The sequence below is a fragment of the Leguminivora glycinivorella genome, chromosome Z, assembly GCF_023078275.1.
Source record: "Leguminivora glycinivorella isolate SPB_JAAS2020 chromosome Z, LegGlyc_1.1, whole genome shotgun sequence".
Classification (NCBI taxonomy): Eukaryota; Metazoa; Arthropoda; class Insecta; order Lepidoptera; family Tortricidae; genus Leguminivora; species Leguminivora glycinivorella.
The window spans coordinates 16,610,503-16,638,314 of NC_062998.1; the positions used below are offsets into that span (position 1 = coordinate 16,610,503).

General features: G+C 39.1%; 4 protein-coding genes across 6 annotated transcripts in view; 2 read left to right on the forward strand and 2 right to left on the reverse strand.

Moving 5' to 3' along the window:
* LOC125240811 overlaps window positions 1-5,622 on the forward strand; it is a 41,339-nt gene extending 35,717 nt beyond the window's left edge. For both annotated transcript variants that reach the window (XM_048148933.1, XM_048148935.1), the window contains one exon: window positions 312-5,622. In XM_048148933.1, the coding sequence (XP_048004890.1) occupies window positions 312-3,488 (3,177 nt within the window). In that variant the 3' untranslated portion in view covers window positions 3,489-5,622. The remainder of the gene's footprint in view (window positions 1-311) is intronic.
* Window positions 5,623-9,839: 4,217 nt separating this feature from the next.
* LOC125241581 (decapping and exoribonuclease protein-like) lies at window positions 9,840-12,112 on the reverse strand. The gene is made up of 4 exons (XM_048150129.1): window positions 11,410-12,112; window positions 10,824-11,088; window positions 10,507-10,645; window positions 9,840-10,202 (listed from the first exon to the last, which is right to left on the reverse strand). The coding sequence occupies exons 1-4, from the start codon at window positions 11,894-11,896 to the stop codon at window positions 9,942-9,944; spliced, it is 1,152 nt and encodes a 383-aa protein (XP_048006086.1). The 5' UTR covers window positions 11,897-12,112; the 3' UTR covers window positions 9,840-9,941.
* Window positions 12,113-12,979: 867 nt separating this feature from the next.
* Window positions 12,980-19,442, forward strand: LOC125241609. The gene is made up of 8 exons (XM_048150170.1): window positions 12,980-13,333; window positions 13,526-13,646; window positions 14,180-14,942; window positions 15,411-15,613; window positions 15,741-15,850; window positions 16,426-16,632; window positions 17,806-18,032; window positions 18,902-19,442. The coding sequence occupies exons 1-8, from the start codon at window positions 13,214-13,216 to the stop codon at window positions 19,131-19,133; spliced, it is 1,983 nt and encodes a 660-aa protein (XP_048006127.1). The 5' UTR covers window positions 12,980-13,213; the 3' UTR covers window positions 19,134-19,442.
* A 46-nt stretch (window positions 19,443-19,488) lies between these two features.
* Window positions 19,489-27,713, reverse strand: LOC125241610 (zinc finger CCHC domain-containing protein 24-like). 2 transcript variants are annotated; one of them, XR_007178751.1, is made up of 5 exons: window positions 27,478-27,713; window positions 26,753-26,986; window positions 25,520-25,712; window positions 20,238-20,404; window positions 19,489-19,623 (listed from the first exon to the last, which is right to left on the reverse strand). XR_007178751.1 is itself a non-coding variant. In XM_048150171.1 (3 exons), exons 1-3 carry the CDS (start codon window positions 27,496-27,498, stop codon window positions 25,584-25,586), a joined length of 384 nt encoding a protein of 127 aa, XP_048006128.1. In that variant the 5' UTR covers window positions 27,499-27,712; the 3' UTR covers window positions 25,248-25,583. The 2 variants fall into 2 exon arrangements, 1 of the variants encoding a protein (XP_048006128.1); XM_048150171.1 differs by lacking the exons at window positions 19,489-19,623; window positions 20,238-20,404 and having other exon boundaries at window positions 25,248-25,712; window positions 27,478-27,712.
* Between the last annotated feature and the right edge of the window lie 99 nt (window positions 27,714-27,812).

The following is a 27,812-nucleotide window of genomic DNA, read 5'->3' on the forward strand; positions in this document are numbered from 1 at the left end:
GAACTGAGCGACGCCTGGTCGATTTAGGGCGGCATGGTTTGCGCTTTCCGGGTATATTCCAGGACCATTTTGGATAGGTGGGTATCAGGTTTTCTGAGGATGTGTCCAATCCAATGCCATTTCCGCGTCTGGATTACGGCTTTTCTAATTTACCTTCGGCTTTCTGTTGTGTATGTCAATCAGAAATCAGAATATGGGTATTTATAGTATAATTATGAATATTATGATGATAAAACAACTAGGTAGGTACTGCGTTTCTGTTATCATATACCTGAAAACAATGTAATAAAGGATTACGTTCTCTTTTTTAGACGCAAGGTACACCAGGTCGACCGAAGAAGAACAAAGGTGTGGAGATATCGAGCGAGTCGCCGCCTTCCACGTCGTACCCGGCGCACGGCGCGCGCGGCGGGCTCGCGCCGGCCGGCCCGCACGCGCACGCGGCCGTCAAGCACGAGGCCGACCCCGCCGTCGAGTCCCCCTACCACTACCAGCCCGCCTACGTGTACGAGGCGCGCCCGCCCTCCTTCCCGCCGTACGCCGCGCCGCCGCGCGCGCACCCGCCGCCCGCGCCGCACCCCGCCATCCCCGGCCACGACTACCGCCCCGACGCCTACGTCTTCGAGCCTCCCTACGCCGCGCGCGACCTCACTCTGCCGGCGGACGCCACTCACAACCTCCCGATCAACCTCAGCAGCGACGCCTCTCTCGACTTGTCCACCGAGCGCACGGAGTGGCAGCGCCGACGGCCGCCCGAGCCGCCGCCGGCGCCTGTGCGCCTTCACCTGCCGGGTAAAAAGCTGATACTGGAGACGTACCAGAGCGAGACGCGCGCGGGTTCGCCTCGGCCGGCGCCGGCCGACAGCCGAGCGCCGCCCGCGGGGCCCCCAGCTCACGCTCCGGAGGATTTTCCCAGGACCGAATACCTGCCGAAGAAAATGCGAGCCGCTGAGATTCTAGGTGGCAAGCTGAGCGCCGCGCGGCAGGCGCTCGCCGCCTCCACCTCCGCTTCCGGGACCGGAGCGGATTCGTCAAGTCGTTCAGAGGTTGCTTTTTTAGAGGATCCAAAAAACGTATCGAGCCGGTCCAAAAGCACCGCCGCGGCGCTGGCCCGGGAGCAACAGGAGGCGGCGAGTCCGACACGGTCGGTGAAGGCTCCGACGCCTAAGTGTGAGCGCAGCAAAATACGGAAACCCACACTAGAACGGATCACCAGAACGAAACGGATCTCTGCGGACGGGACCGAGTCGCCGGAGCGGCCGGCCACGCCCGACTCGTGCTGCGGCTTGGACGGGATAAACATCAAGACGGGCATGATATGCGAAGAGAAACACTCGGAAATACTGAACAGAGAACGCGTGATCAGCATTTGCAACATCGACAAGCACGCGCTCGACGACTACCTCAACGAGGGCAACAGCCAGGAGCACGAGGAGGAGCTGCTGCAGTACTTCCACCAGCGCGGCGGCGAGCCGGCGCCGCCGCCCGCGCCCGCGTCCGCGCCCGCGCCCGCGCCCGCTTGTGCTGATGCTGCTGCTTTTTTAGACACAGGCCTGGACCCGCAAGACGACCATAGTCAAGGCAAAAATGAAAAAATATCCCAGCTAAGAGAGTTACTTGCAAAAAATCTGAAAAATCAAAGCGGGTCCAGTTCTCAGAACCTTCCACTAAATAAAGAAATTCAGCTACCTCGAGAAAACGTACGCGATTCCGTCGTTAACGTCGCCAAGTCTGCAGTCACAGAAGGCGCATTCAAACCGGTCATAAACACTGGTATTGTGACTATGAACGGATCGACTTCGACCGGCCAAGCCGAATCGAACGGTCGCAAACATTGTGCGACGATCCCTAACGGTAACGGAACCGCAATGCCCTACACGAACCCGGGCGGTGCAGGTCAAGTATCGACTGCGCCGGCAACTCATCTCTACAACGGAAACAGTCATAACGTACCTCAAAGTCCAACCACAAGAACGCAGCAATATGACTTTGTTCCCATTTCGGACGGCTGCCACTCTCCCGGAAATTTTCATACAAAATCTCCGGTCGGGTTCGTCCAGAGAGGTCACAGTCCGTCGAAGATGAGCAAGCCCGCGATAATGGGCGGGTCGCTGCAGACGTCGCCCATCTCACACAGCACGGCCGCCAGCCCCTTCGTGAGCCCGCGCAACACGCCGGTGCCGCGCTCGCGGCTCTGTCCCCGGCCCATACCCAAGCTCAACGGGAGAAAGAGAAGAAATCCGTTGTCGTTGGGTGTCGGAGACCCGAACACCAAGCCGTTCGCTATTCCCAACGACCAGAAGTTTTTTCCTAAAACTTCTTTATGCGGGCCTAACGTGAAATATTGCCAGCCCATGTCGGCGCCTCCCTCGCCTAACATATTGACATCACAATATAAGAGCCACATGTTTCAGTGTAACGCGAACGTGTCGAATGGCTCCAGCAACCTACATCTAAACTTCCTTCCGCATGTACAGTTTCGAGACGGGATGAACGGAGACATGGCTCAGCCGCTGTCGGCGGACCCTCTATCGAGTGAGGTGAGTCAGTTCTTCCAGGAGTCGCTGGGGAGCTACCGACCGGACCACGAGGCCTGCTTCCGCTCGCAGTCGGTGCCGCTGAAGCCGGGCGTGGGCGGCCCGCTCGCCTCCTACATACACACGCCCGTCGGATCCGTGCCGCCCACTCCCGTGCCCAACGAGTTCTGCGACTTTGGCTCTCTAGCCGACACTTGTGACATATCTAAAGCGGGCCTCAACCCCGAAACGTTGGATAAAATATATGACGCCATAGACAGCAGTAACAATGTACTTAACTCGACAGCCGCTCAAACCATTCTAAGCTCCGGAAATCCTCTGAGTAACGGTTGCGATCCGTTGCCGGAGCAGCAGATCCTGTCGGACGAGCAGTTAAACTCGCTCATCCCCGGCGACGGGGAACTACTCGACCAGTCTGACGGTCAATTAGCTAACCATTTTAACCACTCCTACCCGGAAGACACCTCGGCCTCGACTGACAACGTCGAGGATTTTTTGAAACGAGCGCACAGTATCGAATTCGATTTGTCAGAGTTGGTAACGGATAAAAACAAATACTATACATCACGTTCAGTTCCGAGTACTCCGTTACCTTTCAAACGTGCGGCGCCAAATTTGCAGATTGATTCTCGTCGCCCTCGCGAATTGTTCGGGCCGAGCGAGTACTCGGCCGCGGCGAACGGGATCTCGTCCAAGTCGGTGCCGTCGACGCCGCAGCTGGCGGAGGAGCGCAGCGTGTTCAGCTACAGCAACCGCGACTTCCTGATCAACGGCAACTCGGTGGAGGTGTGCGGCGGGCTGGGCGGTGGCGGCGCGGCCGGCGGCGCGCTGGACGGCGAGGCGCTCGGCTCGCCGCTGCACGAGATGGACATGCTGGAGCCGCTCACGCCCGCCGCCGAGCTGCTGGCCGACCTCGACAAGATCGACGGCCCGCCCTACGTCGACCTCTAGTCACCCCTCACCGCCGCGCAGAATGTATATAAATCTAGGCCCGCTTTATATTTGTACAGATATTCAACAGTTGCGTATCTCTACTGTGTACAATGACCTCGTATGCCTTCAGTGAAGGTTCAATGCTAATAAGTTTTATAACGATAGATCGCACGGTTCACTCCCAAAATGTCGAGTCAATAAACTTACAGTGAGATTATGATACGACCATTAGCTATTAACCTAAAAATTGGTCTTGACGCTAAATTATACCCAGAAACCACTATTGCTTTATTGATATATGTATTATAACATTTCACACTTGTGGTTGATTTTATGAATCATGTAGATCGAGTCGATCGCGTACTATAGCAAAATACAGTATGGTCACTACTTATAGTAGTATCCTGCTACCGAAATGTGTAACTAATTAATAATTAATGTGACAGATGCACTGTACCGCTGCGTACCGTCGCCGATATGGAAACAACAATGCTCTCTCCCGTCAAATATACATAAACAGGTGTTTAAATTGGACAGTAACCATAAGGGATCTAAATCATTGTACAAAACGTCGGTTACATTACTGTCGTACATAAAGTTTCCTACCTTCCACTTTCACGTCATCACAAATGCCCGTTTTAAACAACAGAAACAACGAAATATGTATTATACATAGGCGAATAGTGTAGTAACATAAAGTGTTCGACGACCGACGATTCACGTTTGGACGTTTGCTGTCCTTCATTGTTTAACTAAGGAAGTATCTACACAGACCAATGCGTGCAAAGCGCGCCTAGGAAATTATTATAACCGATTGGTTTTCTTGATACTATGAATAGTATATAGTTTATAAAAAATGAATTTATTGTAAGTTAGCACAAAGATTTAATATATTTTATTATCACATAGGAATTTTACTTGATATATTAAATTAAATACGTATACCTACATACAATTAACTGCATTAAATGCAGAAAAAAATATTCTGCCATAATGGCTGCAGTGAGCTTAAAAAGTGACCAATATTATGCATTAGTTGCTGATACATGCCGGCCAGAGATTACGTTTAGATTTGAGTCCTGTTTATGTGGCAATATGTCGTTAGATATGAGTTGCTAAAAATACTGTATAGTTATGTTATATCGTTTAGTAGATAGATTATAATATTGTTGACATGCATTGAATTGCGAACATGCTTGTAAGTTTTAGTAGCATGCTGTAAATATTAGTTCTGGCCGGTTGGTGATTCGTGTTTAAACAATGAATTTATGTTGTGCGGCCTATTTATACATAGTACATGTTTTATGTGGGTGCTACGAATTTCTTTGCATTAGGCACACATCAAGAGATATAATAACATTTAAACAAAAATGCCCTCAATCTGTGCCTGATGCAACGGTATAAAATATGTACTTTTTGAAAGCTTTGTCGTTTGTTAAAACTTAGTACAAAATATGACACACTGATTCGACAGGGATGTATAATGTAAGTGAAACCGAAGACTGTAAAGCTTGTAGATATTTTGAACACGAAATAATTAACTACCATTGTCTCGAGGAGGAGCCCGCGACGGGGGCCTCAGTGATCAGTGTTATTATTCCAATTTGGTATAAGTCTTACCAAATTCAGCTAGTACCTAATATTTAAGCTAAGATGTATATTTTATTAAGTAACATTTAAGTAATATGTTATCACACATAAAATTGTTGGACAGTTTGTCTTATGTAATAGTGTCACTTATATTCCAAAGTTGAAACTATTTTTGGTTTTCCACAAGGAAGGGTCCTATGTTTCTGTTTAAGTGCAAAAAGGTTCTTTACATCTGAAATTACGTCATAAATTCTAGTAAAACGGTCCTTGTTGAACATATTTTTCCTCCTACCCTTATCCCACGTTATGTGGGACTGGTACAACTAGTATTTCTCTTCCATTCTCCTCGTCTTTCGAAATCTTAGCACTTTCTCTCTTTCGCGCAATCTGTCCATCGCTGTTTGGATTTACCCTTCAATCACCGTCCATCAACATCAACGTCCTTAATATTCTTTGGCCTATAAGACAATCATACTTTATGTGTCTGTACTCTTTACATAACTGCTCCTCATCTTCTCTTTTGAACTTTCCCTTAGGTACTCACTCATTCCTAATCCGATCCATTCTATACCTTGTACTTTTGGCACTTGAAAAAAGTGTAAACAAACCTGAGCTGTCAAATTTGAGGGTTGTTTATTAGGTAACGTTTGGTTCCTGAATTTTTTTCTCTATTTAAAAATAATTGAGCTCACTACTATTTTCCATTTCATTCCACTAACATGTAATTTCGTTTAATTTGACGAAACGTATACACCTTCACGAATATAAAAATATCGTCATTACATTTAATGAATATTATTATTTTCTTCAGGGAATCATCAACCAAAAAGTACCTAATTTTGCAGAGGTTTAAAACTTATGGTTGCATTTTAATCTGGGTGTAACTCCGGTTTCACATTATCCGATCCGATATCGGATGTCGGAAGGATTTCGATGGAAAAATCCAAGATGGCGCCTGTAATGTATGGGATATCGGTCCTACATCCGATATCGGATCGGATAATGTGAAAACGCACTAACTCTACTAAAATATAAAGGTAGTACAACTTACGCTATTTTTAATTTTATATGTCTAACATTTGCCATTGCTTGTTATCAATTATCATCATCATCTGTTCCGAGTTCGATATTTGTGTTGATGATTGTTATATTTATGTTTTTTAGGGTTCCGTACCAAAAAGGTACAAAAGGAACCCTTATGGCGACGCTCTGTCCGTCTGTCTGTATGTCTGTCACATTTCTAAATATCTCGAGAACTACTTACGCTATCGATTTGAAATTTGGAACAGTTATGAACATTTTAAACCTCTACAAGCTGAAACTATTATTTTAAAAAATATATTAATATTAATTATAGAAAATGGCCAAAATGGAAGGGGGGCCAACTGTAAATGTCAAGTTACTAGGTCAAGTGGGGTATCGTTAGAATCCTTATCTCCCGAAGTTTACCAACGAAAAATTATGACTTTTTACGAAATATTGGTTTTAAGCTAAATTTTACAGGAAAAGGTTTCTGGCCTTAAAAGGTTCACTATCCCTGGATCTGTCAAATTTGACGGCTCCGGTTTGTTTACACTTTTTTCAAGTGCCAAAAGTACAAGGTATAGTCACTCCACACATCCATCTCAACATTGTCGTTTCATCCGCCACTTTCGTTGCCCAGAATTCTAATTATTACATTACAAGAGATCCCAGGGCCGCCGTTAGTCAATCATTGAAGAGGGTGAAGTTGTTACAGAAACCTGTCGACCTGTCTTTCATCCAAAGCACTTTTATTATATTTTCCACGTCACGGTCGATGTGCGACCCAAGATACCGGAAGTCGGTGCAGATTAGTAGATTAGGATATACACCATCTAAGGCAATATGGGAGAAACTGGGATAGACAACCGAAATCGCAGAACAAGTTTTGGTTCTGCTCATTCATAGTCCCATACTCACCAGCTCTTCGCGTCATTTTCCCCACCTGTTTCACAGAACCTTACAGACAACTCTATCGCATGCCTCTTCCAGACCAACAAACCTACCAATCTATGTGCTAAGGTCCATATAGAATATGAAACATCACAATCATCAGATGGAAAGCCACATTTAATTTGTTGAATACCTACTAACTATTGCCAATAATTATTATTTGGGTATCGCATCCGAAAATATGTATCTTTGAGATTTTACTTAGAATATAGGTAATTACTGTTGTATAAGGCAAATTAAGAGTGACATGTAAATAATTATGAGTGGTTAAGTGTTCATCGTCATTACTGTTATAATCTGGAAAATTCACACACATCCAAAGTTGTAGGAATATCCATCATACGCCTAATTCTTTTATAATATTGTAGCAAGTTTGTAGAACACATCCCTTTTCGTCCTTAATTATTGTCCTACTGTAAGTGACCCTTCAGACTTGCTTATGACCTATTAATAAAAACCGTCCTATATGACCACACTAAATTAGTCTTGTAGTACATAGTGTACTATATATTTTTGTACGTCGCACTAAAAATCACAAGAAATCATGTCGCAAGGTAGGGTCATTGTACCTACCTACTAGTTTCCGTCCAGGCAGGCAATTATGGTCGCGCGATAAATGATAAAACATCTGGCCGTCCCTATCGCACTTACTAATAGTGCGATAGGGACGTCCTAATATTTTATCGTCTATCGCGCGACCATGCTACCCGTGCAGCTTAACCCTTAATTTGGCACAAATTCTATAAATGAAGATTAGAAAATAGTTATTTTATTTGTTTTACAAGGGGGCGGGGGGGATGGGGGCAAGGTTGTTTAACGAAAGATATTGAACCGTGAGCGTAGCGAGTGGTTCAGATTAAAACGTCCATTTTACCAGCCAGTTTTGTCATCAAGTACTTGTGGGTACTGTAAGTTGTGAAATTGCTTTGTACTCTTGTGGGTACAAAGCAACTTTGTCATTAGCTTTTAAGTATCAAGAGAGTTGGTGCAGAAAAAAAAAGGAGTCTAAGATGTATGTCCTGTCATAAACTGCTAAATTAAGGGTTAAGTAGCCTCCAGGAACTAGTACAATGGCTCTGTTAAGAAAATCAATTTCACAATACATATAAAATCCATGTATGTATTAATGAGTACAAATGTGAATGACCAGAATTCATGTTCATTATGGATGTTAATAATTAGGATTGCGTTGCATGCATACCTAAGTGTGATTTGTCTACATGTTGTACACCATAGTTTTAAATTTACATGTTTAATAAGTTTAAAGCATAATGTATATCAATATTTTTCCTAGGATTGTGCACAATATGTATTTATTGTTTTAGTATCATACATGTGGGTTTTATACAAATTTTTTTGATCATTTTAAAATTATAGCATCTCACATTATATTTTCAATAAGTAATAAATGTAATAATTAATTTGTATACATTTGACTAATATAATGATAATAATTTTAAATATTACTACTACCAATATCAAACAAATTAAAGCTATCTTCACACAGGATTTGGCAACCGCAATAACCGCATGCTGCAATCCGCAATAGTATGCTAATGACATCGCACGTTTATTTTCGTCTAACTCTAATGTCCTTATTGCGGTTACACTCCAGTCCAGTGTGTTAATGGCTCAAGGCCACTGTTCCACCGGTAAAAATAGATATGTAGAAAGAAATAGTGATTTATTCCTGTTTGTTTCTACTACTACGGATCACCATATAAATATTGTGATTTATTGATTATTAGACATGAGGACCAACCATTACACACTCTGAAATTATTTATAGCCGGGTCCACACAGAGTGAAGCAATATGCTTGGAGGGAAACTTCCAATGTAGACGTGCCTGCGAGGTAATTTGATCGGCAGAGGCAAATTGATCGGTCGAGCAAAACGCATACACTGCCTCGGCCGAGGCGCGTCTACATAGCACGCTTGCCGCGCAAGGAAATTGCCTCGCGGCGTGCGTCGCCCTATATACACCCAGCTGATAGATCGTTTACTTTTGTCGAAGATACCATTGTTTTGTCAAGTACCTAAATATTAAATTCTCTACAGTCTTTCTAATTACAACACTTGACACATAAAGACTGTTGACCGTGACAGTGTGACCTAAACAATTGAATATCATGTTCAATGTAGTATTTTCTGAATTTTACATCACTTGTAGATAACAGTCGGTTGATCAGCGGCCTATCAATGTATTCACATATTTTACAGACCCTTTGTTATGTGAGATGTAATCAGATTCCACAAATGTCATCCCGCCACGGTGTTGACGGGTTGGTTTACATTACGGTAAAGGGTCTCCTAAAACCTATCGATGCGGGATTGGCTTCCGCCGATCAAAAATCGCTCGTTAGTTTGAACATGCGTTCAGCTGTCCGGCGCGTAAGCGTCTTTTGCGTCGATAGGTTTGGGTAGACCCAAAATCTACAAGTTTCAGTCGTATGATGGAGATTGTTTTCTAGAATAAAAGATGATTATTGATTATGTAAATCTGAAATTAACATTATTTTGTAGATGTATTGATAGGATGCACTGTTTATTTCTATGTACTCTAATTATGTTGTTCTGTTAGTTATTGTTTTTATTTATAAGATAACAAGTGTTAGTGTAATTATTCAATTTTAATTGAATGTTAACTTTAAGTGAAGATATCCATGTTGTTAATTAGTCTTTATGGATGTTGACTTACACCATTTGCTATGCAGTGATAATAAATGATATGATAGTAATTATTATCAGTTTTTTTATCGAAATTTTGTATGAGCATTAATCATGCTGAGTAATAATGACATATCCTTGGTAAATATATTATTTATTCAAAATTGCCAATACAAAACATAAAGTTTTAAATGCAAAATCATTTACTGCTTACAACTACAACATGTTAGGAAGGATTATCACTTGCATTGATCATATTTTCCAAATTTGCTGGTAAACCATTCATGTAAAATTGGGTCATCTTCATGGCAGTAGTCTTCAGCTAGTTGTACGGGCATACCTGGCCTCCACTCCAACAGGATGCTGATGAGAGGCAATGCTTGCAAGTTGTTTAACACATTGTCACCATGTCTTTGTCTGATTACGCTTGCTAGACATCTCTTTACATATGACAGAAAGGTGTCCAAGAAGTTAAAACACACATTTGGATTCCAGTATCTCTGAAAATATTAAATGAATGTATTGTCTCCCAACATAAAGCTTTAGTTTTATTTGGTCTTATAAAGATCTTCCAGACACACCTAACATTGTTGAGTAAAATCAGATTTATAGTTTTGTATTACATTAACATCTATTTATAGTTACTGTGTTTTTCTTGAAACATAGAGAATTTTTGTATTAACCATTTATAAACACAACATAAACAAGGACAATGAAGGTATATTTAATATATACCCATAAAGTTAATATTTTAAGTTTTGAAATCTATCAAAGTTGTTATTAATTAATTTTATTATGCCATACCTGTGACATCCTTGTTAAATCTCTCATTCTGTATGTTTTAAGTTCCTTTACAATGCCAGCATCATCTCGAAATCCACAAAGCACAGTGTCTATGCCTACAAGGAATGATTGGCACCACCACTTCTTTGTCTTAAATCGCCTGGTAGATAAGAATAAGTCTGTTAAGTAAAAGCCAATGGAAAACAGAAATATTAAAGTGTTTAACAACATTTTTAACATTTGAAGCTTTCCCTTCAGTAGGGAACTGTGAGGGTGACATATTGTCCAGTGTTCAAAGCCTCAATAAAAATTACATTTAAGAAATAAAACCTTCAAACCTAAAGCTTGCTTCCTGGCGTGGATGCTCCATTTGCTTGCTTGTTTTCAGCTCTACAAATTCCTTGGTAGAGAGATACTGCACGATTGCATCGGCTCCATGTTCTTTTGCTGGTGGTGGTGCAACCCGTCCACTATTACAACGAATCCCATCCATTTCAGCTCCATATACTATGCTGTGTTGATTTAAATGTGTTTTAAATACTAATGAAAATTCTTCTGTCTCATCAACAGGTATATTTGGATTAGGTTCAGTATCTGGAGTATCTGAAAATATGTAATAGACCTTTTATGGACTTTTATAACAGTTAGGAATACACATCCATACTAATATTATAAATGGGAAAGTGTGTGTGTCTGTTTGTTTGTCCATCTTTCACGGCAAAATGAAGCGACGAATTGACATGTTTTTTTAAGAGGAGATAGTTAAAGGGATGGAGAGTGACATAGGCTACTTTTTGTTTCTTTCTAACGCGAGTGAAGCCACGGGCAAAAACTAGTTGTACATAAATAAGTAAGCAATTAAAACATACATATGTAGCCCTTTTTAATATATTAAGAACATGTTCAAAACTGCTAATGACTAACCTGATAACATATACTGTTCAAACTTATACCCCCATGATGTAAATTTCTTTTCATCTGGGGTCATATTACTCTCTCTCTGAATTTTTTCTTCAGTATCCCTGGCACATAAAAAGATATTGCCTTTAAACAGCAAGGCAACAATTTTCCATGGTTCTTTATTCTCATAAGGTGTGCAAGCTACACAAGTCATAAGACCACGATAACAGAAAAATTTAGCATTTTTTAATTTGTTTTCTCTGGGAAAACTTAATCTTGCTTCATGTTCCATGAGAAAATGTAACAAATCATTCAATTTTACATCTCGACCTTCTGGTTTGTGAATGGCATTTTCTAACTGAACATTTAGATCGAAATTAACTTTGGCGTTATGAATTTTTCGAGCATATTTTAGGTTTTCTAAACCAATGTAGCCAATTACAGTTGGTCGTCCAAAATTAGGGAAATTTCCACCAAATACTTCTGTACTAACAGGAAGTTCTGGATGCATGATACTAAATTTGTTGTTAATTTTATAATGTGAAAATCATTAACTTTTGCAGTGAAATATATCACTTTTTTGGCTGTTAATAAAGAGACGCGAGTACAAAAACGATCAACACCATTGTCTTCAGGACTTAAATGCGTTTGATTCGTACTATTTGCATATTAATTCTTAATAATTAGTATTATTACATTACAAAATAAAATATTTAAATAGGTTGCTTTCGCTGACTGATGCGTTTGACAATGACATTGACATTTCGGTCTGACAATCATGCGGCATGCCCAGCGCTTATTCTTGGTCCTTGCACACGCTACATTCACGAGTTATGATCATTCTTTGGCTTTCACATCTAAATTCACTTATTTAAAAGGTATATTTGCACTGCTGCAAGGTATTTCTGGCGGCATTTTCTTGCTGAATAGCATAATAATCATGTTTTGCTCAAGCTGTGCAATGTGCAATAGCCAAATTTAAGCAGTTTTTAAACGCACCGTTAAGTTTTTTTTTTTCGTCCATCCGGACCATGGACTTTCAATAGGGACTGAGCTCACACTTTTTTTGCCATACTAAATTGAACTTTATCACCGGTGCAGAAAGGCGTTCTTATCAGACTTGTAAAAGTGTGTCCACATGAGAGGGTCAAAGTTGGGGCTGGTGTCCCTCTCGCACGTGTGACCAGTGTTAAAGAGATTACTATAATAGTAGTGTTTACCTGTATGATAACTAAATTTATAAACTTCTTAAATTACTTTTGTATTATATAGAGGCAAAGATATTAATACCTTATAACGAATTGGTAAGTCATAATTATGAAGCAATAAAACCAAAGATTAGCGCAATTAAAAAAAACCTTTAATTGGGTATTAGTAGATTTGGTAGTAACTTTGAATATTAACTGGTATCCCCAAATTATGACAGTGATGACGTCATTCAAATGATTTTGACAGCGGCAATAAGTGCGAGAGGGACACCAGCCCCAACTTTACCCTCTCATGTGGACACACTTTTTGGCCTAACAACTCAATGTAGCTTAATAATATATAAATCTATGATCCGGACAGGCAGAGTTTTGAACTTTTGACATAATTTTGAAATAACTGCTGTGCTGTGCATGTAATGCATGTAAGTGTCGGGGGCAAGTCGGGGGTGAAAATTTGGAAAGCTAGTTGTATCTACTGTGCAGCAGTACATTTGTCAATATGGAAATATTCAGGGGCTATTCAGTCGTGAGTTAATAAGGAACGTCGTTTTCTCAACGTCGTAAGATAATGATATTAACTGTGATGTAGGAGTTAGGAAATCAAAGCACAAACAACAAAAATGGAAAAGCCTTTTCATAAATGTAGGCTTTGCTTGAAACTTGGAGATTTCTGCTCCATATTTGAGCAAGATGAGTCCATAAAATTATCAGAAATGGTTATGTCTTTCGCAAATGTTCAGGTAAGGAACCTAATAAGATAAAAGACTAAATGCAACCGCAAAATATTGTCATTCAATTTTACAGGAATATTCGCAAATCCGGTACTGTATAAAACGGTGAACGTATGTCAATTCCGACTATTGAATAACAATAATGTAGACATCTAATTATTATAGAAACAAAGTTGAAAACGAACAGGATGCTTGTTGCAGATATTTGAAGGTGATGGCTTTTCTGATCGTGTGTGCACAACTTGCATAGAAAACTTGAGCACCGCATACTTGTTTAAGCTCCAGTGTGAAAGAATTAATGCACTGCTGCAAAAGCCAACAGGTATGTATTTGTAGTCAAAATATACCCTAAATGGGATGGGGGTCAGAAAATTTGTGGTTACTTTGACAGTCTATAAAAATACGACTTAAATGACTATAAAAATACGACAATTTTATTCATTATTTATTAAAACTGTTTGTGTAATTAGTTAAATTACTGTGTCTGGATACTGTAAAAATCCTACATTAATGTTTATGTTGTATTAGTAGGGATCAAAAACTTATTTTTCATAGTTGCCCCTGTATTTCAAAGCATCTGCTTTATGTAGTAAGGTGCATTAGGGTAATTCCGAATGACAGAAATGCTCTGGTAATTCCGAAAGGGGAGTCAAGATGTGATGGAAACAATGGTGATTTTTATGCGGCTTTCGTAATTAGACGACGTTCGGAATTTCCCTAATGCACCTTACTGTAGATGAACACTAGTGTAAATGTAGAGATGAAGATTTGTTTCTACAGAATGCAAAGATCTTTTTTGTGTTTTTCTTGAATTATGCATTTTATTGGTATAGTCTATTAAAAATACTTTTTCAGAAGAAAATTTAGATAAGCCAGGAGTTTTTGAATACAATGACTTTTTGAACAAAGAGTTTCACATGCATGCAAAATCCATGGAAGGTGAAAACGTCCAGAATGTCATCAAAGAAGAAACACATGTGGGTACAAGTTTGGATGTTAGTGATGAAACAGATAGTGATGTAGACTCTATCATATGCGTGTACTGTAACCAGTCTCACAGCAATCTGGGAGCACATTCATGCCGAGTAATATGCAGCATTGAGAATAATGAGCTGCAGCGCTCCAGCAGCAGTGAGACTCTGGTGGCTACAGACATCACTCCATCAGACACAGCAAGGCTCATTACCACTCCCTCAGACACAGCAAGGCTCATCTCCACCACTCCTGAAAAACCTTTGCCACTATTAATATCATGTGTCCTCTGTGATGACAAGTTTGACAAATATGAGTCTTACGTCTTACACTTCAACAAGTGCACACTCAATGTTAAATTGCATCACATAGTTTGCCCCATCTGTCATGAAATTCATACAGAAAAGTTGGCATACTTAGAGCACCTGCGGGTGGTTCACTTTAAATTTGACCTTATAATGACTGACACAGACATAGATTGTGTGGATAGAGTCCCTCCCATGTTTGAAAAGACGAGGAAGCCAAAGGCTGTGCGCCGTCAGATAGGTTGGTCTGTTGAAGACATATATCAAGAAATTGATTGCAAAAAGATCGAAGAAAATGAAACACCTAATTCCAGTCCTATGAAAGTACTAAATCTAAATGCGTGAGTGGTAACTCTTAAATGTTGGCATGGTTGGGTTCATTACTTGGCTTACTGACTAACATTTGATTGAGCTTTAAAGAACAACTTTAATCTTTTATTAAGTACTTTCTGGTGTTCTTCCTTCACCTTAACATTTTTACAAGGTGTGTTAATTTCGTTTGTGAGTGTTTTGATTCATTCTTTAAGTTATACCCGTTAGAATAAAATTTATGAATAATAAGAATATGCATGTTATTTTTTACAGCCTTACTAGTAGCATTACTAGCCAAGCAAAATGGATGATGTGTACATTTTTTTTTAATCATCTGTCAATTTTTGATTACTTTGCTTTGTAACTTTTATGCTTATATACTATAACTACATGTTTAAGTTCAGGAAAACATTCCATTATTATCTGAATTCTGAAACAGTCCTGGTCCACAAAAAAAACTAATATAACACAACAAGTTACTCAATTTTGTTTTACAGGACCTTTAGCAATCAGAGCACTCCGAAAAAAGTCAGCTTCAGAAAATTCTTTGAAACAAGCAAAGCTAAAACTACAAACTATTTGCCATTCCGAAAATATATTCAGAGTTATAGACTCAAGAAAAAAGTAAATAGCTACAGTCCAATCAAGGACAAATTGCAAGCTACCAGTCGCCTCAAGTGCTGGCATGATGAGGTGTCAGGTAAGCAAAGCTGGAACTATGAGCATATGTTTTTTTTTATGTTTCAATTTGCTTCTTCATTCATGATTTTTTTCCCTGATAATGAGGCACCCATTACATTTTAATAATAAGTTTTATTTTATTTCAGATACTGATTATAATTCACCCAGTGGAACTTCTGAGGATTCATGGAAATTGAAGCAGAATTTGATATGTACATGCAATAAAAATGTATTTATGTTGTCAGAATTTATACATGTAAGTGTAGGGGTCATACTTTTCTATGCAAGCTCAGTGTGCCTTTTTAAAAGGACACCCTTAGCCTCATGGATTTTATCAGAACCTAAATAGTTATTTGTTTTACAAGGGGCAAAGTTGTTGTTTAACCGCACGTGCCAATATTGATACCCGAGGAAGCGAAAGATTCCAGTATTGAACCGCGAGCGTAGCGAGTGGTTCAAAAAGTGGAATCTTGAGCGTTGCGAGGGTTTCAAGGCACGAAGGTTAAACAAACTTTGCCGCCGAGTGAAACACAACATTTTTCACCACACCAACACGAACAAAATATTGACTATAAAACATGAAACTAAATCAAATCTATCAATCTAATCAATATTTATGATTCAAAATCATCATCTACACGTAAATTATACCAGCCGGCTCAAGACATCAAGTTAAAATTTGTATGAAATTACTTTGCACTCTTGTGGATAAAATGCAGTTTTGCTATCTGTTTACGAATAGCAAAGTAAGCCTTTACCAGTTGGTGTGGTGAAAAGTACTATTCTATGGTTATACAAGGACTATATAAATGTAAATCTGATTTGCCGTAGGACCGCGACCGGATCGTCGCCATGATAAACGAGCTCGGCGGAGTAGTGGCAGAGAACACCAAAATGGAGATGCTAGCGACTCACTTCATAGCCGTGCTGCCGAACGACACGTTCACAGGAATGATGGTGTGCGCGCTGTCCACCGGCAAGTGGCTGCTGCATATCAACTTTATATACGACAGCTTCCGATCCAAGAGGTTTTTGAACGTATGTATACTTGTAAAGTCTCCCATGAATGACTAATTTAGGTACAGTGAGCTGCAAAATTGCATTGAGAAATTATGAATGATTGATATATGAACTCCCTGTACTCGTATCCTATTATCTAGTCCACCATACTCAAAGTGTGCTCCGCGGATCCCTAGGGCTCCGCAAAGCCTTTCTGGGGGCTCCGTGTGAATTTTGGGTACCTGACATGCAACTTCAACTCTCTTCCATAAAACCAAATATTCACCTATTTAAAAAAAACAGTTTCAAGTTTCAGGTAATACCTCACATATACACCGTGTTTCACTTAACACTAAAAACCTGAAAACAGTTTGTTCAGAATCGAGAGTAGAATCGATTGAGCTATATCTTGATGGGGGTAATATTTTTATTTAAATTAGTATTATTAGTTATTTTTTACGTGCCCATTCTATTGTACTCGTAATACAACATTGTGTATATCGCATTGCTAGAGGTTGTTTACCTTTTTTCAGTATTTAGGGGTATTAATACTGGCTGGTTACATGGACGATTATTTTTTCCGCTACTAGTTTGACGTTGTTTGTCAGTTTAATCTTAATGTTTATCATAAGTCATAACAAATTGAACTCCTACCTAATTACAACCTTGTCATTTTGAATATTGAGTTTATTTGCTTACTGCGATTACCTGTCCAACTTGAAGTTTACTGTGACAAAGCTTTAAAGTGTTTTACAGTGACATCTTAGCTGTCTATTGGTAAACCTTATGTCGTTGCAGTAACGTACACAAATAAATAGTCTTATGGTTTATGATGGTAGTTAGCAATTATTTTATTGAGTGTAGAGCTAAAAGTCAAGTAGAGCTGTACAGAAAATTAAAATTTCAATTAAAAAAAAAGTAACGATCAGATTAAAAGATGAATACTCTAGATGAGTTTAAAAAAATAAAAATCAGTTGGGGTGTCTGAGGTTTTGAGTGATACCGGAAACACCGTGTAGAATCTAATGATTAGATTTTACTAATAGGATTACTTATTAAAATAAAGATTGCAACTATTTTTTTTAATTTAATTTAAGGGTTCCGTCAGGTATTTTGCTTTCTAAAAGGGTTCCATGGGAAAAGAAGTTTGAGAACTGCTGATCTAGTCAAATTTAAATCGGCTTTGTATTTTAGTAATTGTTGGATTTTCAGGAAAACATGTATGAATGGATGAAGCATCCCAAAATCCTCGAGATAGACAATACGAGCGTCGAAGTGGCCAAGGCAGCTGTGTACTGGCACTTGGAGTTGCAAGCTCTAAGCTCAAAGTACCCGTTCGAGGGCAAACAGATTGTACTGATCATGAAGAAGAAGTATAGACAATATTATCAGATGATATTCAAAACGTTGAAGGCAAAACCTATAACATATGATCCAAGGTTAGTGATCCTCATGATATAAAATCAATAAAAAAAATTACCTCCTGCAACGCGACATGGTCCTCTATGGTCAAGCAGATATTGAAACGAAAAGGCGGCAAATTTTAAAAATGTATGGCTCACCGGCCAATTGTCTTCATAAAGCGCGTGCCTTCCTATAAACTTATGACTACACACAATAGACTCATAACACTTAACCCTTCGTCTGTGTTTGATAAGGATCCTAACATATGGCATTGAACTTTCAATATTTATATCAAACTTAACCCCTCGTATTGGGCCTGTCAATTTTGGTCATTGAAATAGTGAACTTGACATTTAAAGCAATAGATTAAAATTCCGACGCACGGATCCATGTCTAAGCATACGAGGGGTTAATGTCAATTTTTGACAGGAACAGACTACGGCTTAAAAATTGATGTAAAATGTAGGGGCGAAGGTTGATAGTCCCATGAAAAATTGGAATTTCGCGCCTTTTTCGGTGACAAGTTTGGCTTGACTGTCTGTAAAACGAAATTCTCAATTTAGATCTTTTACTGTATGCGCGGGAGCGTAAAATGTTGCACAAGTTTTCATATCACTCATACGGGTACAAATGCGCGAACCCGAATAAGTCGAATAATGAGCATTTGTAATTTGCTACATATAGGATTCAATCACATATTCGCGATTATTAATTTATCTATTTACATTCTGTGTGTCCTATGGGACAGCGTATTACATCATAACATGTTATGTGACTCGTGTGTAATAAATAAGATCAACGACTTCGCGACAAGAGCTGATAGGAGTTTCCATAAGATTTCTTACACACTAGCGATGGCATTTCCCCGGCGGCTTTAGTAAATAGAAACATCGGTTATTTGCAGAACTCCAGGCAGCTGCTGCACCGCCGACTACTGCTTCGTAGACATGAAGGTGATCCAGCGCGTGAAGCTCCGCTTCTTCGCGCGCCACAACGTGCCCGTCTTCCCCTACCAGTACATCTTGGTGTACCTGCTGAGCCGCGGCCAGGTCGCCGACGAGCACAAGTACTTGCTGCAGGAGTATCAGAGGATTCAGTCGGAGGACACGGTCGATTTATTCAATAATACTTGCTAACTTTTTTATACCTAAAGGTATGAAATTAAAGACTATTTTGTTAGTCAATATACTTTATATGTTGTGTAATTAGGGTTTAATTTGGCTGCTGCTGTTACTGTTAATAGATAAATGATTTGATAATGCAAACTGACGCGCGCATAGCGTACTAGTAGCAAACGCCCTTGAGGGCTTCCATATTATGTTTAAGCAATATTTCTCTGCCATTTATATTTACTAGTGTTATTACTATAAAAGAGGACATTTATATTTTTATACTATATTATGAAAACTATTGAATGGAAATGAAATAAATGTAATATTGTTAAACATGAGTTTAATTTGAAAGGTTTCATTTGCAACGCTTGTTGCATTCGTCCGAGGTCTGTGTGATGCGCGTCGCGCTGTCGAGCGGGGGCGGGTGGGGAAGGCGGGACGCCTGCGGGTGCTGCATGTCGGTACCGCGGGCGACTTGTGCCGGCTTCGAAAGAGGTTTGAAGCCGCGTTTGATCTATAAGTATTATATATTACTGGTACGGTATCATGGTCGTATTTTCATCCCCTGTTACATTGCGTTTCTACAGGTATGTATTGTGCGAAAGTGACGCATTACAAGAAGAGTCCTAAGCTAACGTTGTAAGCTCTCATCAACAACAAAGAATAGATCAGTCTAAAGGGTTACGCTTACGCTGAAGACTGTAAATGTGACATTTCTTAGTATAAGGCCGGCAACAGACAGTCTTAAAATTCATAATCTGAATAAATCATAATCTTATGAAATCAGATCGAGTGCACGGATTTCCATACAATTTCGCAACTGTCCACACACAGTCTCATTTTTTAAGATTATGATTTTTTTTCAGATTGATCTGACAGATTGCGAACAATCTGAATTTTAAGAATGTGTGTGGCAAGGTACTTGATCTGAATTTATAAGATTATGAAATTTAAGACTGTCTGTTGCCGGCCTTACAGTTCGAATGAGGTAGGCGTTGCAGCGCGAATTAAATTCTAAGTAGGTGTTAAGTGCTAACAGACCCTCGTAATCAATAAGACTACAATAGGTACTCTCACTATGCCTAAGCGAAACTAAGCAAGCTATATTAAATTGAATGTATATCGTACCCTTGTAAATATCATCCAGACTGCTCCGATAGCCAGAATAGTGCCTACCATTCCCCAGATCTGGTCCGAGGTTGGAAAGGTCTGCGCCGCATCCAAGCCCTCCATAGGACCATCTTCGTATTCTATATTGTCTACCTTGGATTCTTGTGTATCGCCACAACTACAGCCTAAAACGGATGAAAACATATTTAACTGCTAAAAATATACCTACCTAAATAACCGTCAATTTTGACAAATCTACACAGAAAAAAATATGGAGTGTAGCTAAAGAACATTCTACACTCCATAGATAAAACTATAAAACAACATTACATCAACGTCAAAGTAAAGTCAACGTCAAAGACATACATTAGCATAGAGGTATGTATATATTTTTGTAGGTATACCACAAAGGAAGTAAGTATAACTCTATGGCGTTAATAACTGAATACTACCAAAGAATAATACTACCTCATTGTTTTGATGTTGATGTGATCCTGTTATCCCTCACTAGGGACATAGGGTTCTTAAAAGAATGTTCCACTTTTCACGATCCAGGGCGACTAATTCAAAGTCCTTCCAGCCTAGTCCACTTTATTGTTTTAGGACACAATATTTTCAGTTTTAACGTTAACACTTGATCTCCTGACTACGCTCAGGATCATTTGCTTAGTTCAGGATTCATTGTACGCTTTTTCTTTCTTGTGACACACAATCTACTAAAATTATTTACTTAGGTGTTGGTTTTATAATCAAAGACAAATCATACGATGCAACTTATTTATTATTAGTTCTTACAAAATAATTAACGACTAAGCGACAAATATTTCTCATATTATGATCTGTTTAATTTCTCCTGACACGGTATGTATGTACTTACAGGCGTTTTATGTTCGTGTTTTTTTCCCAGTTATTATTACCCATTTTTAGGGTTCCGTGCCAAAAAAGTACAAAAGGAACCCTTATGGCGCGACTCTGTCCCGTCTGTCTGTCTGTCATATTCCTAAATATCTCGAGAACTACTTCATGCTATCGATAGTATCGATTTGAAATTTGGCATAGTTATGAACATTGTTTTTACAGAAATGCATAACTAAGCGCGTAAGCATACCTGTTTTTTAACAGACACCGGAGTGATATAGTACCTACTACTTACCGACTAATTAACTTCTTAACATCATACGCAGTTAACTAGAAATGATATGTTTAACAAAGGGAGAAACACAAGAACCTTTCCCTGGCGTACTCGTAAAACTACATAATATTGAGAATACAAAGTTACATAAGGCGTCTACCTAGGTAGCGATTAATTTAAAGGCATTATTACCACACGGAGCCCCATTCAACTGCGAGTCATTTTTGAATACGTTATTTTTAAGAGAAAGTGAACAAAAGGTACCTACTTAGTAGAACCAAAAATTACATTTATTTCCGTAACGTTTTCGCCATCGAGTATCGTGTGCCGAGCTAATGGTAACCATACTGCTTCATTTCACGGACAGAAAATAATATAGGTCGTTCTTTAAACAAGTAAATAAAAGATTAATTTATATACATAATAAATAACCTTATCTACATCGCCGTTTATAGCAAAACAACCTGTTTAACTAATTTAACTAAACAATTTAAAGCTTAATATGACAAGTTGAGATGAAATACACTCCAAACTATCACGCATAAATACAAAAAAAAAAACCTGAGGACCTACCGTGAACAACGAAATTCACAAATTGATTTATACATTATTCGGAGAACTAACACCTAATATAATCAGAATACCTAATTACATAGCTTAAGTAACATACAGCCAATTGTAGGTTCCCCGCAATATCAACAGGTTAACAAACAAATAATTGAGAAAAAGATGCCCACAATTTGTAAACTTAGGTGCTCGCGAACCCTCAGGTTTCCTCGTAAGCCTCATCACATTAGTACATTTGGGCAGACACATTTAAAGATCCGTGAATTGTATGTGAATATCCTAAATTCAGTAACTTGGTGGTTATTTGAGACACTTGCCAAGTAAAACCTTAAAATATCAAATTGATGTTCTACTCGTTTCTATTTCAATAGTACCTATAAAAAAAGTAACATTGCATCCAAAACATACGACATACCCTGTAGACATCCATACCATACACAACACAGACCACTGCCACTTTACTCGCAATAAATTATATTTTTACATTCAAAATATAGGAACTTATAAAGTAAATCATAAATACAGGCTGACTTGTAATTCGATCTATTCCTTCATAGGTTATTTGCAATGTTTTTGGCCCAGTCAACTGGGGGTCGAAAATCACTAGTTTTTGAGTTATGCGAGTTTTTAGTTATTTTCGAAAAAATTCTGCCTCTCGGCCTATGAATGCAAATTGTAAAAAAAGTATTTGCATTAGGATATTAATTCTTTTTTTTTTCGTAGCTCATAAATTGAGAATTATTTTTAACATTAAAATCATGTAATAAAAGTTATGCATGCTTAAGAAATAAAAGGTTAAAGTCACAAAACGGAGTATTTTTTTACATTTTTCTTAAACAAAAGCGGATTAGTCAAAAAAAATGTATGACACTTCGCGTACAAATAGCAGAAACGAATTCTGTATGTCATACCCTTTCCAGAAATGTACAAACTTTGACATTTTTAACTCAATTATTGAAAATATAGATTTTAGTTGAGAGCGCGTACCGACTTACCGCGTGCGCTGGAAGCGTACCTGACCCGAAGTCGGTTAGTTTGTGTAATGTTTGTTTCTCTTTGTGCATTTTTTGCATTCTTCTTATCATGCCTTATCTTATATTTTGTTTATTTAGGCATTAAAGGTCAGGTCAGGTCAAGTTACCGTTAGTCAGGTTCGGACATGTTCGTAATAAACAGAGGCTTCATTATCTTTCTTCATCAAGTAATCAATCAGTTACTTTCAACTATCCTTCCAATTCGTACATCCTGACTACTTTCTTTATCAAATGGCGGCTTACCAATTTGAGGAATACGCGGATATCCTGTATTGTTATGGATTTAGTGATGGCAACGCTGCTGCAGCTCCAAGATTTCTTCTTCTTGAACAGGATCACGAACTGGGGGTCTTCCAGCATCAGCTTGGCGTCGTTGAACCGATCCAGTTTCTCGAATACGACGAAAAGTCGCGCCAAACACAGCTACATCAGGTAAGCGGCGATTTGGAAACCGTCATTGATATTCTCGCTGAGCTGCAGCAGCGTTGCCATCACTAAATCCATAACAATACAGGATATCCGCGTATTCCTCAAATAGTTGAAAGTAACTGATTGATTACTTGATGAAGAAAGATAATGAAGCCTCTGTTTATTACGAACATGTCCGAACCTGACTAACGGTAACTTGAACTGACCTGACCGTTAATGCCTAAATAAACAAAATATAAGGCATGATAAGAAGAATGCAAAAAATGCACAAAGAGAAACAAACATTACACAAACTAACCGACTTCGGGTCAGGTACGCTTCCAGCGCACGCGGTAAGTCGGTACGCGCTCTCAACTAAAATCATTATTTTCAATAATTGAGTTAAAAATGTCAAAGTTTGTACATTTCTGTAAAGGGTATGACATACAGAATTCGTTTCTGCAATTTGTACGCGAAGTGTCATACATTTTTTTTGACTAATCCGCCTTTGTTTAAGAAAAATGTAAAAAAATACTCCGTTTTGTGACTTTAAATTTTTATTTCTTAAGCATGCATAACTTGTATTACATGATTTTAATGTTAAAAATAATTCTCAATTCATGGACTACGAAACAAAAAAAGAATTAATATCCTAATGCAAATACTTTTTTTACAATTTGCATTCATAGGCCGAGAGGCAGAATTTTTTCGAAAAAAACTAAAAACTCGCATAACTCAAAAACTAGTGATTTTCGACCCCCAGTTGACTGGGCCAAAAACATTGCAAATAACGTATAGAATAACCCCTTTGAAGGAATAGATCGAATTACAAGTCAGCCTGTATAATCTGATTCTAACACATCTGCTGATCATTACAAATTTTGTAATAATCTTACTATTTTAAGACGGTATATGGCGAAGGCGCAAGGCTTAATGCAGTTTTAGAGAAAGAGCACAGAGTCGTCAGAACTTTCTCAAAGATTAAACATATGGAATAAGAATGTAGAGTTCGTATCGTCCTTTAATGTCTGTATAATTATCTGCTTGTTCGACCCGACGGCAATTTTTCCGTGCCAAAAAAGAAACCTTAACCAGTTACCAGTGAACATTCCTTAAATTCTCAAGTCTGATTTTTATGTAGGTATCTGTTGAAATAATGTTACGAATTGGTAGTAGCTTCATTGCTTAAGAAAATAAGTAAGTTAGAGTGACTTTCAAGGGTCTGGAAAAGTTACGGCCGGCGGAAATGGTCCGGCAATGATGATTAGATTGATTAGGAATAAATTACTAACAGTATTTTCTAACACATACAAATAATATAAAATAACTTTGAGAATTTAAGGAAAGTTTGTGATATGGTTTATTTTTTGATAGCAGAATAATGGCCATCGAACCCAACTAGCAAATGTGCAGACATTAAACGTTAATACTATACTAACTCTACATTAGGTATCCCTTATGTTTAATTCTCGAGAAAATTGGGGAAGGTCTGGCGGCTCTGGGTAAGAGCAAGATATTTCAGTCAGTAGACAAAGGTAATTTGAAAACTGAAGACGTAACGTAACGTAGGTAATACCGTAATACGGTTTGTCAGACTACAGTTTAAACCACTATACACAACCTGTATTTAATTAATCGCTCTTTAAATTAACTTTCTTCTTAAGATTCCTTTGATGGTTTAATGATATGATTAGTTTAATAATCATATTGGTTTCATCATGCTCTTTAGTTAAGTAAATTGACATATATTTTTAAATTAAAGGAAAATGTCACACCTCCGGCACGACTCGAACCTGCGACCTTTGGCCTTGCTTGAAGGTCGCAGGTTCGAGTCCTGCCGGAGGTGTGAATTTTTTCTTTAATTTAAAAATATGTAATATCGCTCGCAGAAGTTTCTGCGTGATAAAAAAAAACAAAATTTAAATTAACATAAATAAGACAATAAAGAAATAAAAAACATAAATACTAACTAAGAGAAGATAAAGGATGGTAACAAGTTTAGTAGATAGATAATCAGTAATTCGCAAATATTTTAGGTACTTAGAACATACACAATCGCTTGGCCTGGCGCTTGTAATTAGAGTGCACTCTACAAGTCGTTCATACAAACCGAATACTTCACATAGTATGTAATATACTTGCGTAAGTAGGTAATTTACCTACGTCGGTTCGTACAGACAGCTCAAGACATCGACGCCCAGGGACCAGCGAATGGACGGTTCGTTAGAATTTGCCGTAGAGCCTAGCATAGTCTCCACAGTAGTAGCCGACCTCTAGGCACTTCTGGCAGTATTCTCTCTGGTGGTCCTTAGTTGTGGCTTCACGTCTTTTTTCCGCTGCTGTAAGGTCGCGCTGAAAAAAAAAAAGCTTTCATTAATGAGTATCGCTACGAGTAGATACATCATCTTTTTTTGGAGACAAGTTCTTGAGCATATGCCTGAAGTCGTGCAGTTGTGATTGGGTAATAGGGCAAAGAATGATTTATTTGCCTAACGGAGTATTTCAGCTATTTTAGCCAATATCTAGCAGATTTTAAATATTTTTAGTTAAAAGGAAAGTAATTTTTTTTATGACTACACTAATATCTACATCATGCAATGCAAGGCACACAAGTAGGTATGGTATATGAACGAAGGCACGAATTAAATGAATATTTGCACAACTAACACAACCTGATTCACTAGAATCGCAAGCTGACCACGTTTAGACGTTTCTAATCCCAATAACTTTACAGGCATCTTCTGGGCGAGCTCACTCCATCGTAGGCCACGTCTTTGCCTTTAGCTAGTCTGTGGCCAAGAGTAAGCCCATTTATAAGAATAATAATAATCTCATAGCGAAGAGTCTCGACCTCTCATAGCGAAGAGTCTCGACCAACATCTTAAGAGACTCTCGCTAGGTGGCTGGATCAAGGGCCAGATGCAGAAGGCGGTGATCTTGGACACGGCGCGGATAGTCCGACGGTTCCTCTCTCTGCAGCCCTAACCACCGGCAGCTTGGGCCCTGCCCCGCTGCTGGCGGCACCCTAGGTTAGGTTTTTTATAATATGTTTATATCTTTTTATATTGTTTTGTAAATGTTTTTTATTTTATTTTTATATACATATTGTAAAAAACCTAGCCTAGAGAATGAAAATAAATACTGAGAATTATAAAAAAAACATCAGTATGGCTACCATTTATTGTATTGAGAAAGAAAATGTTATTTTCCGTGATGTTAACGCTAACGAGAATCGTATTAGGGCCGGTTGCATCAAACCGTCTGTCACTAAATTTTATTGTATGGGAAGTTCTATAGACGTCTGCTGCGTGACGATGATGTGTCTGTCAAATGTGGTTGATGCAACTGGCCCTTAAAAACTCTAGTAGGAGTAAAATCGGATGTGAACATACCCAGCTGTGAGGGTAGACGAGCAGGTGGCAGCGCTTGCAGGCCTGGTAGTGGCAGGGCCAGCACAGGCGGCTGGTCCACACCACCTCGCACGTGATGCAGAGGTACTCGCCGAACAGCGGCTTGTCGCTGCGCGGCGGCGGCTCCATGCGCTTGGCCGCCGCCGCGCACAGGCAGCACGACCGCTCGAACAGCTTCACATCGCGCTCGCAGTGACGGCAACGACGCCAGGTACTCTGCACGGAGGAAAAATCATTAAACAAAACCTTCAAACGACTGCAATGAACAGCTGAGAGATGACAATGCAGTATTAAATAATAGAAACAAAAAGAAACAGCTGTTGGTGAAAATACAATATTAAATTATCTAAGTTACTTGAAGATTATTATGTAAGAGTGTTTACTTAATTGTCAAGCTATTCAATTCAAAAGTTAAAAAAAACTCATATAAGTAAGTATTAGTCTATATTTTTTTACATGTAATACCTACCCACAACTGAGCTAGTAAGCGCGTAGGTCTCTTCTTTGTTCCTTCTAATATTATACAATTTATGTTTTTTCACATTGTCATTACTTATCGTTCACGCAATTTAACTAAGGAATCAATAATATAAAATACAGACCCAACACAACAACGCTCAAGTCCGGCGCGAGTCTCACTTCACCACTCAACATGTTTCACCGACACTTCAAAAACAAGAACGCACAACTAAGAAACAATACACTACCTTAGAAAACAAGGACCCCATTGTTCAACCACACGTTTCACCCAAAAACCCGTCCCGACTGTCACTCCACCACCGGCCAATTTGGATGATGCAAGTGTAAACAACTTGAGCGATTTGCTGACTTGATTGATAGTTGTGGATCATGTATTCATATTAAATTACCAAAGTAGGTACTCCGTCGATTCTCAAGCTTTCGCCTTGAAGGTAACCGAGACTATAATGTCAGCATGTTTGATAAATAAAATGTCGAGGTACCCACCTATGTTTACTTTTGTGACCGGACAATCATCATCTCGCAAGATAGTTGCCTATTCACAGAACTGCAAGTACCTACT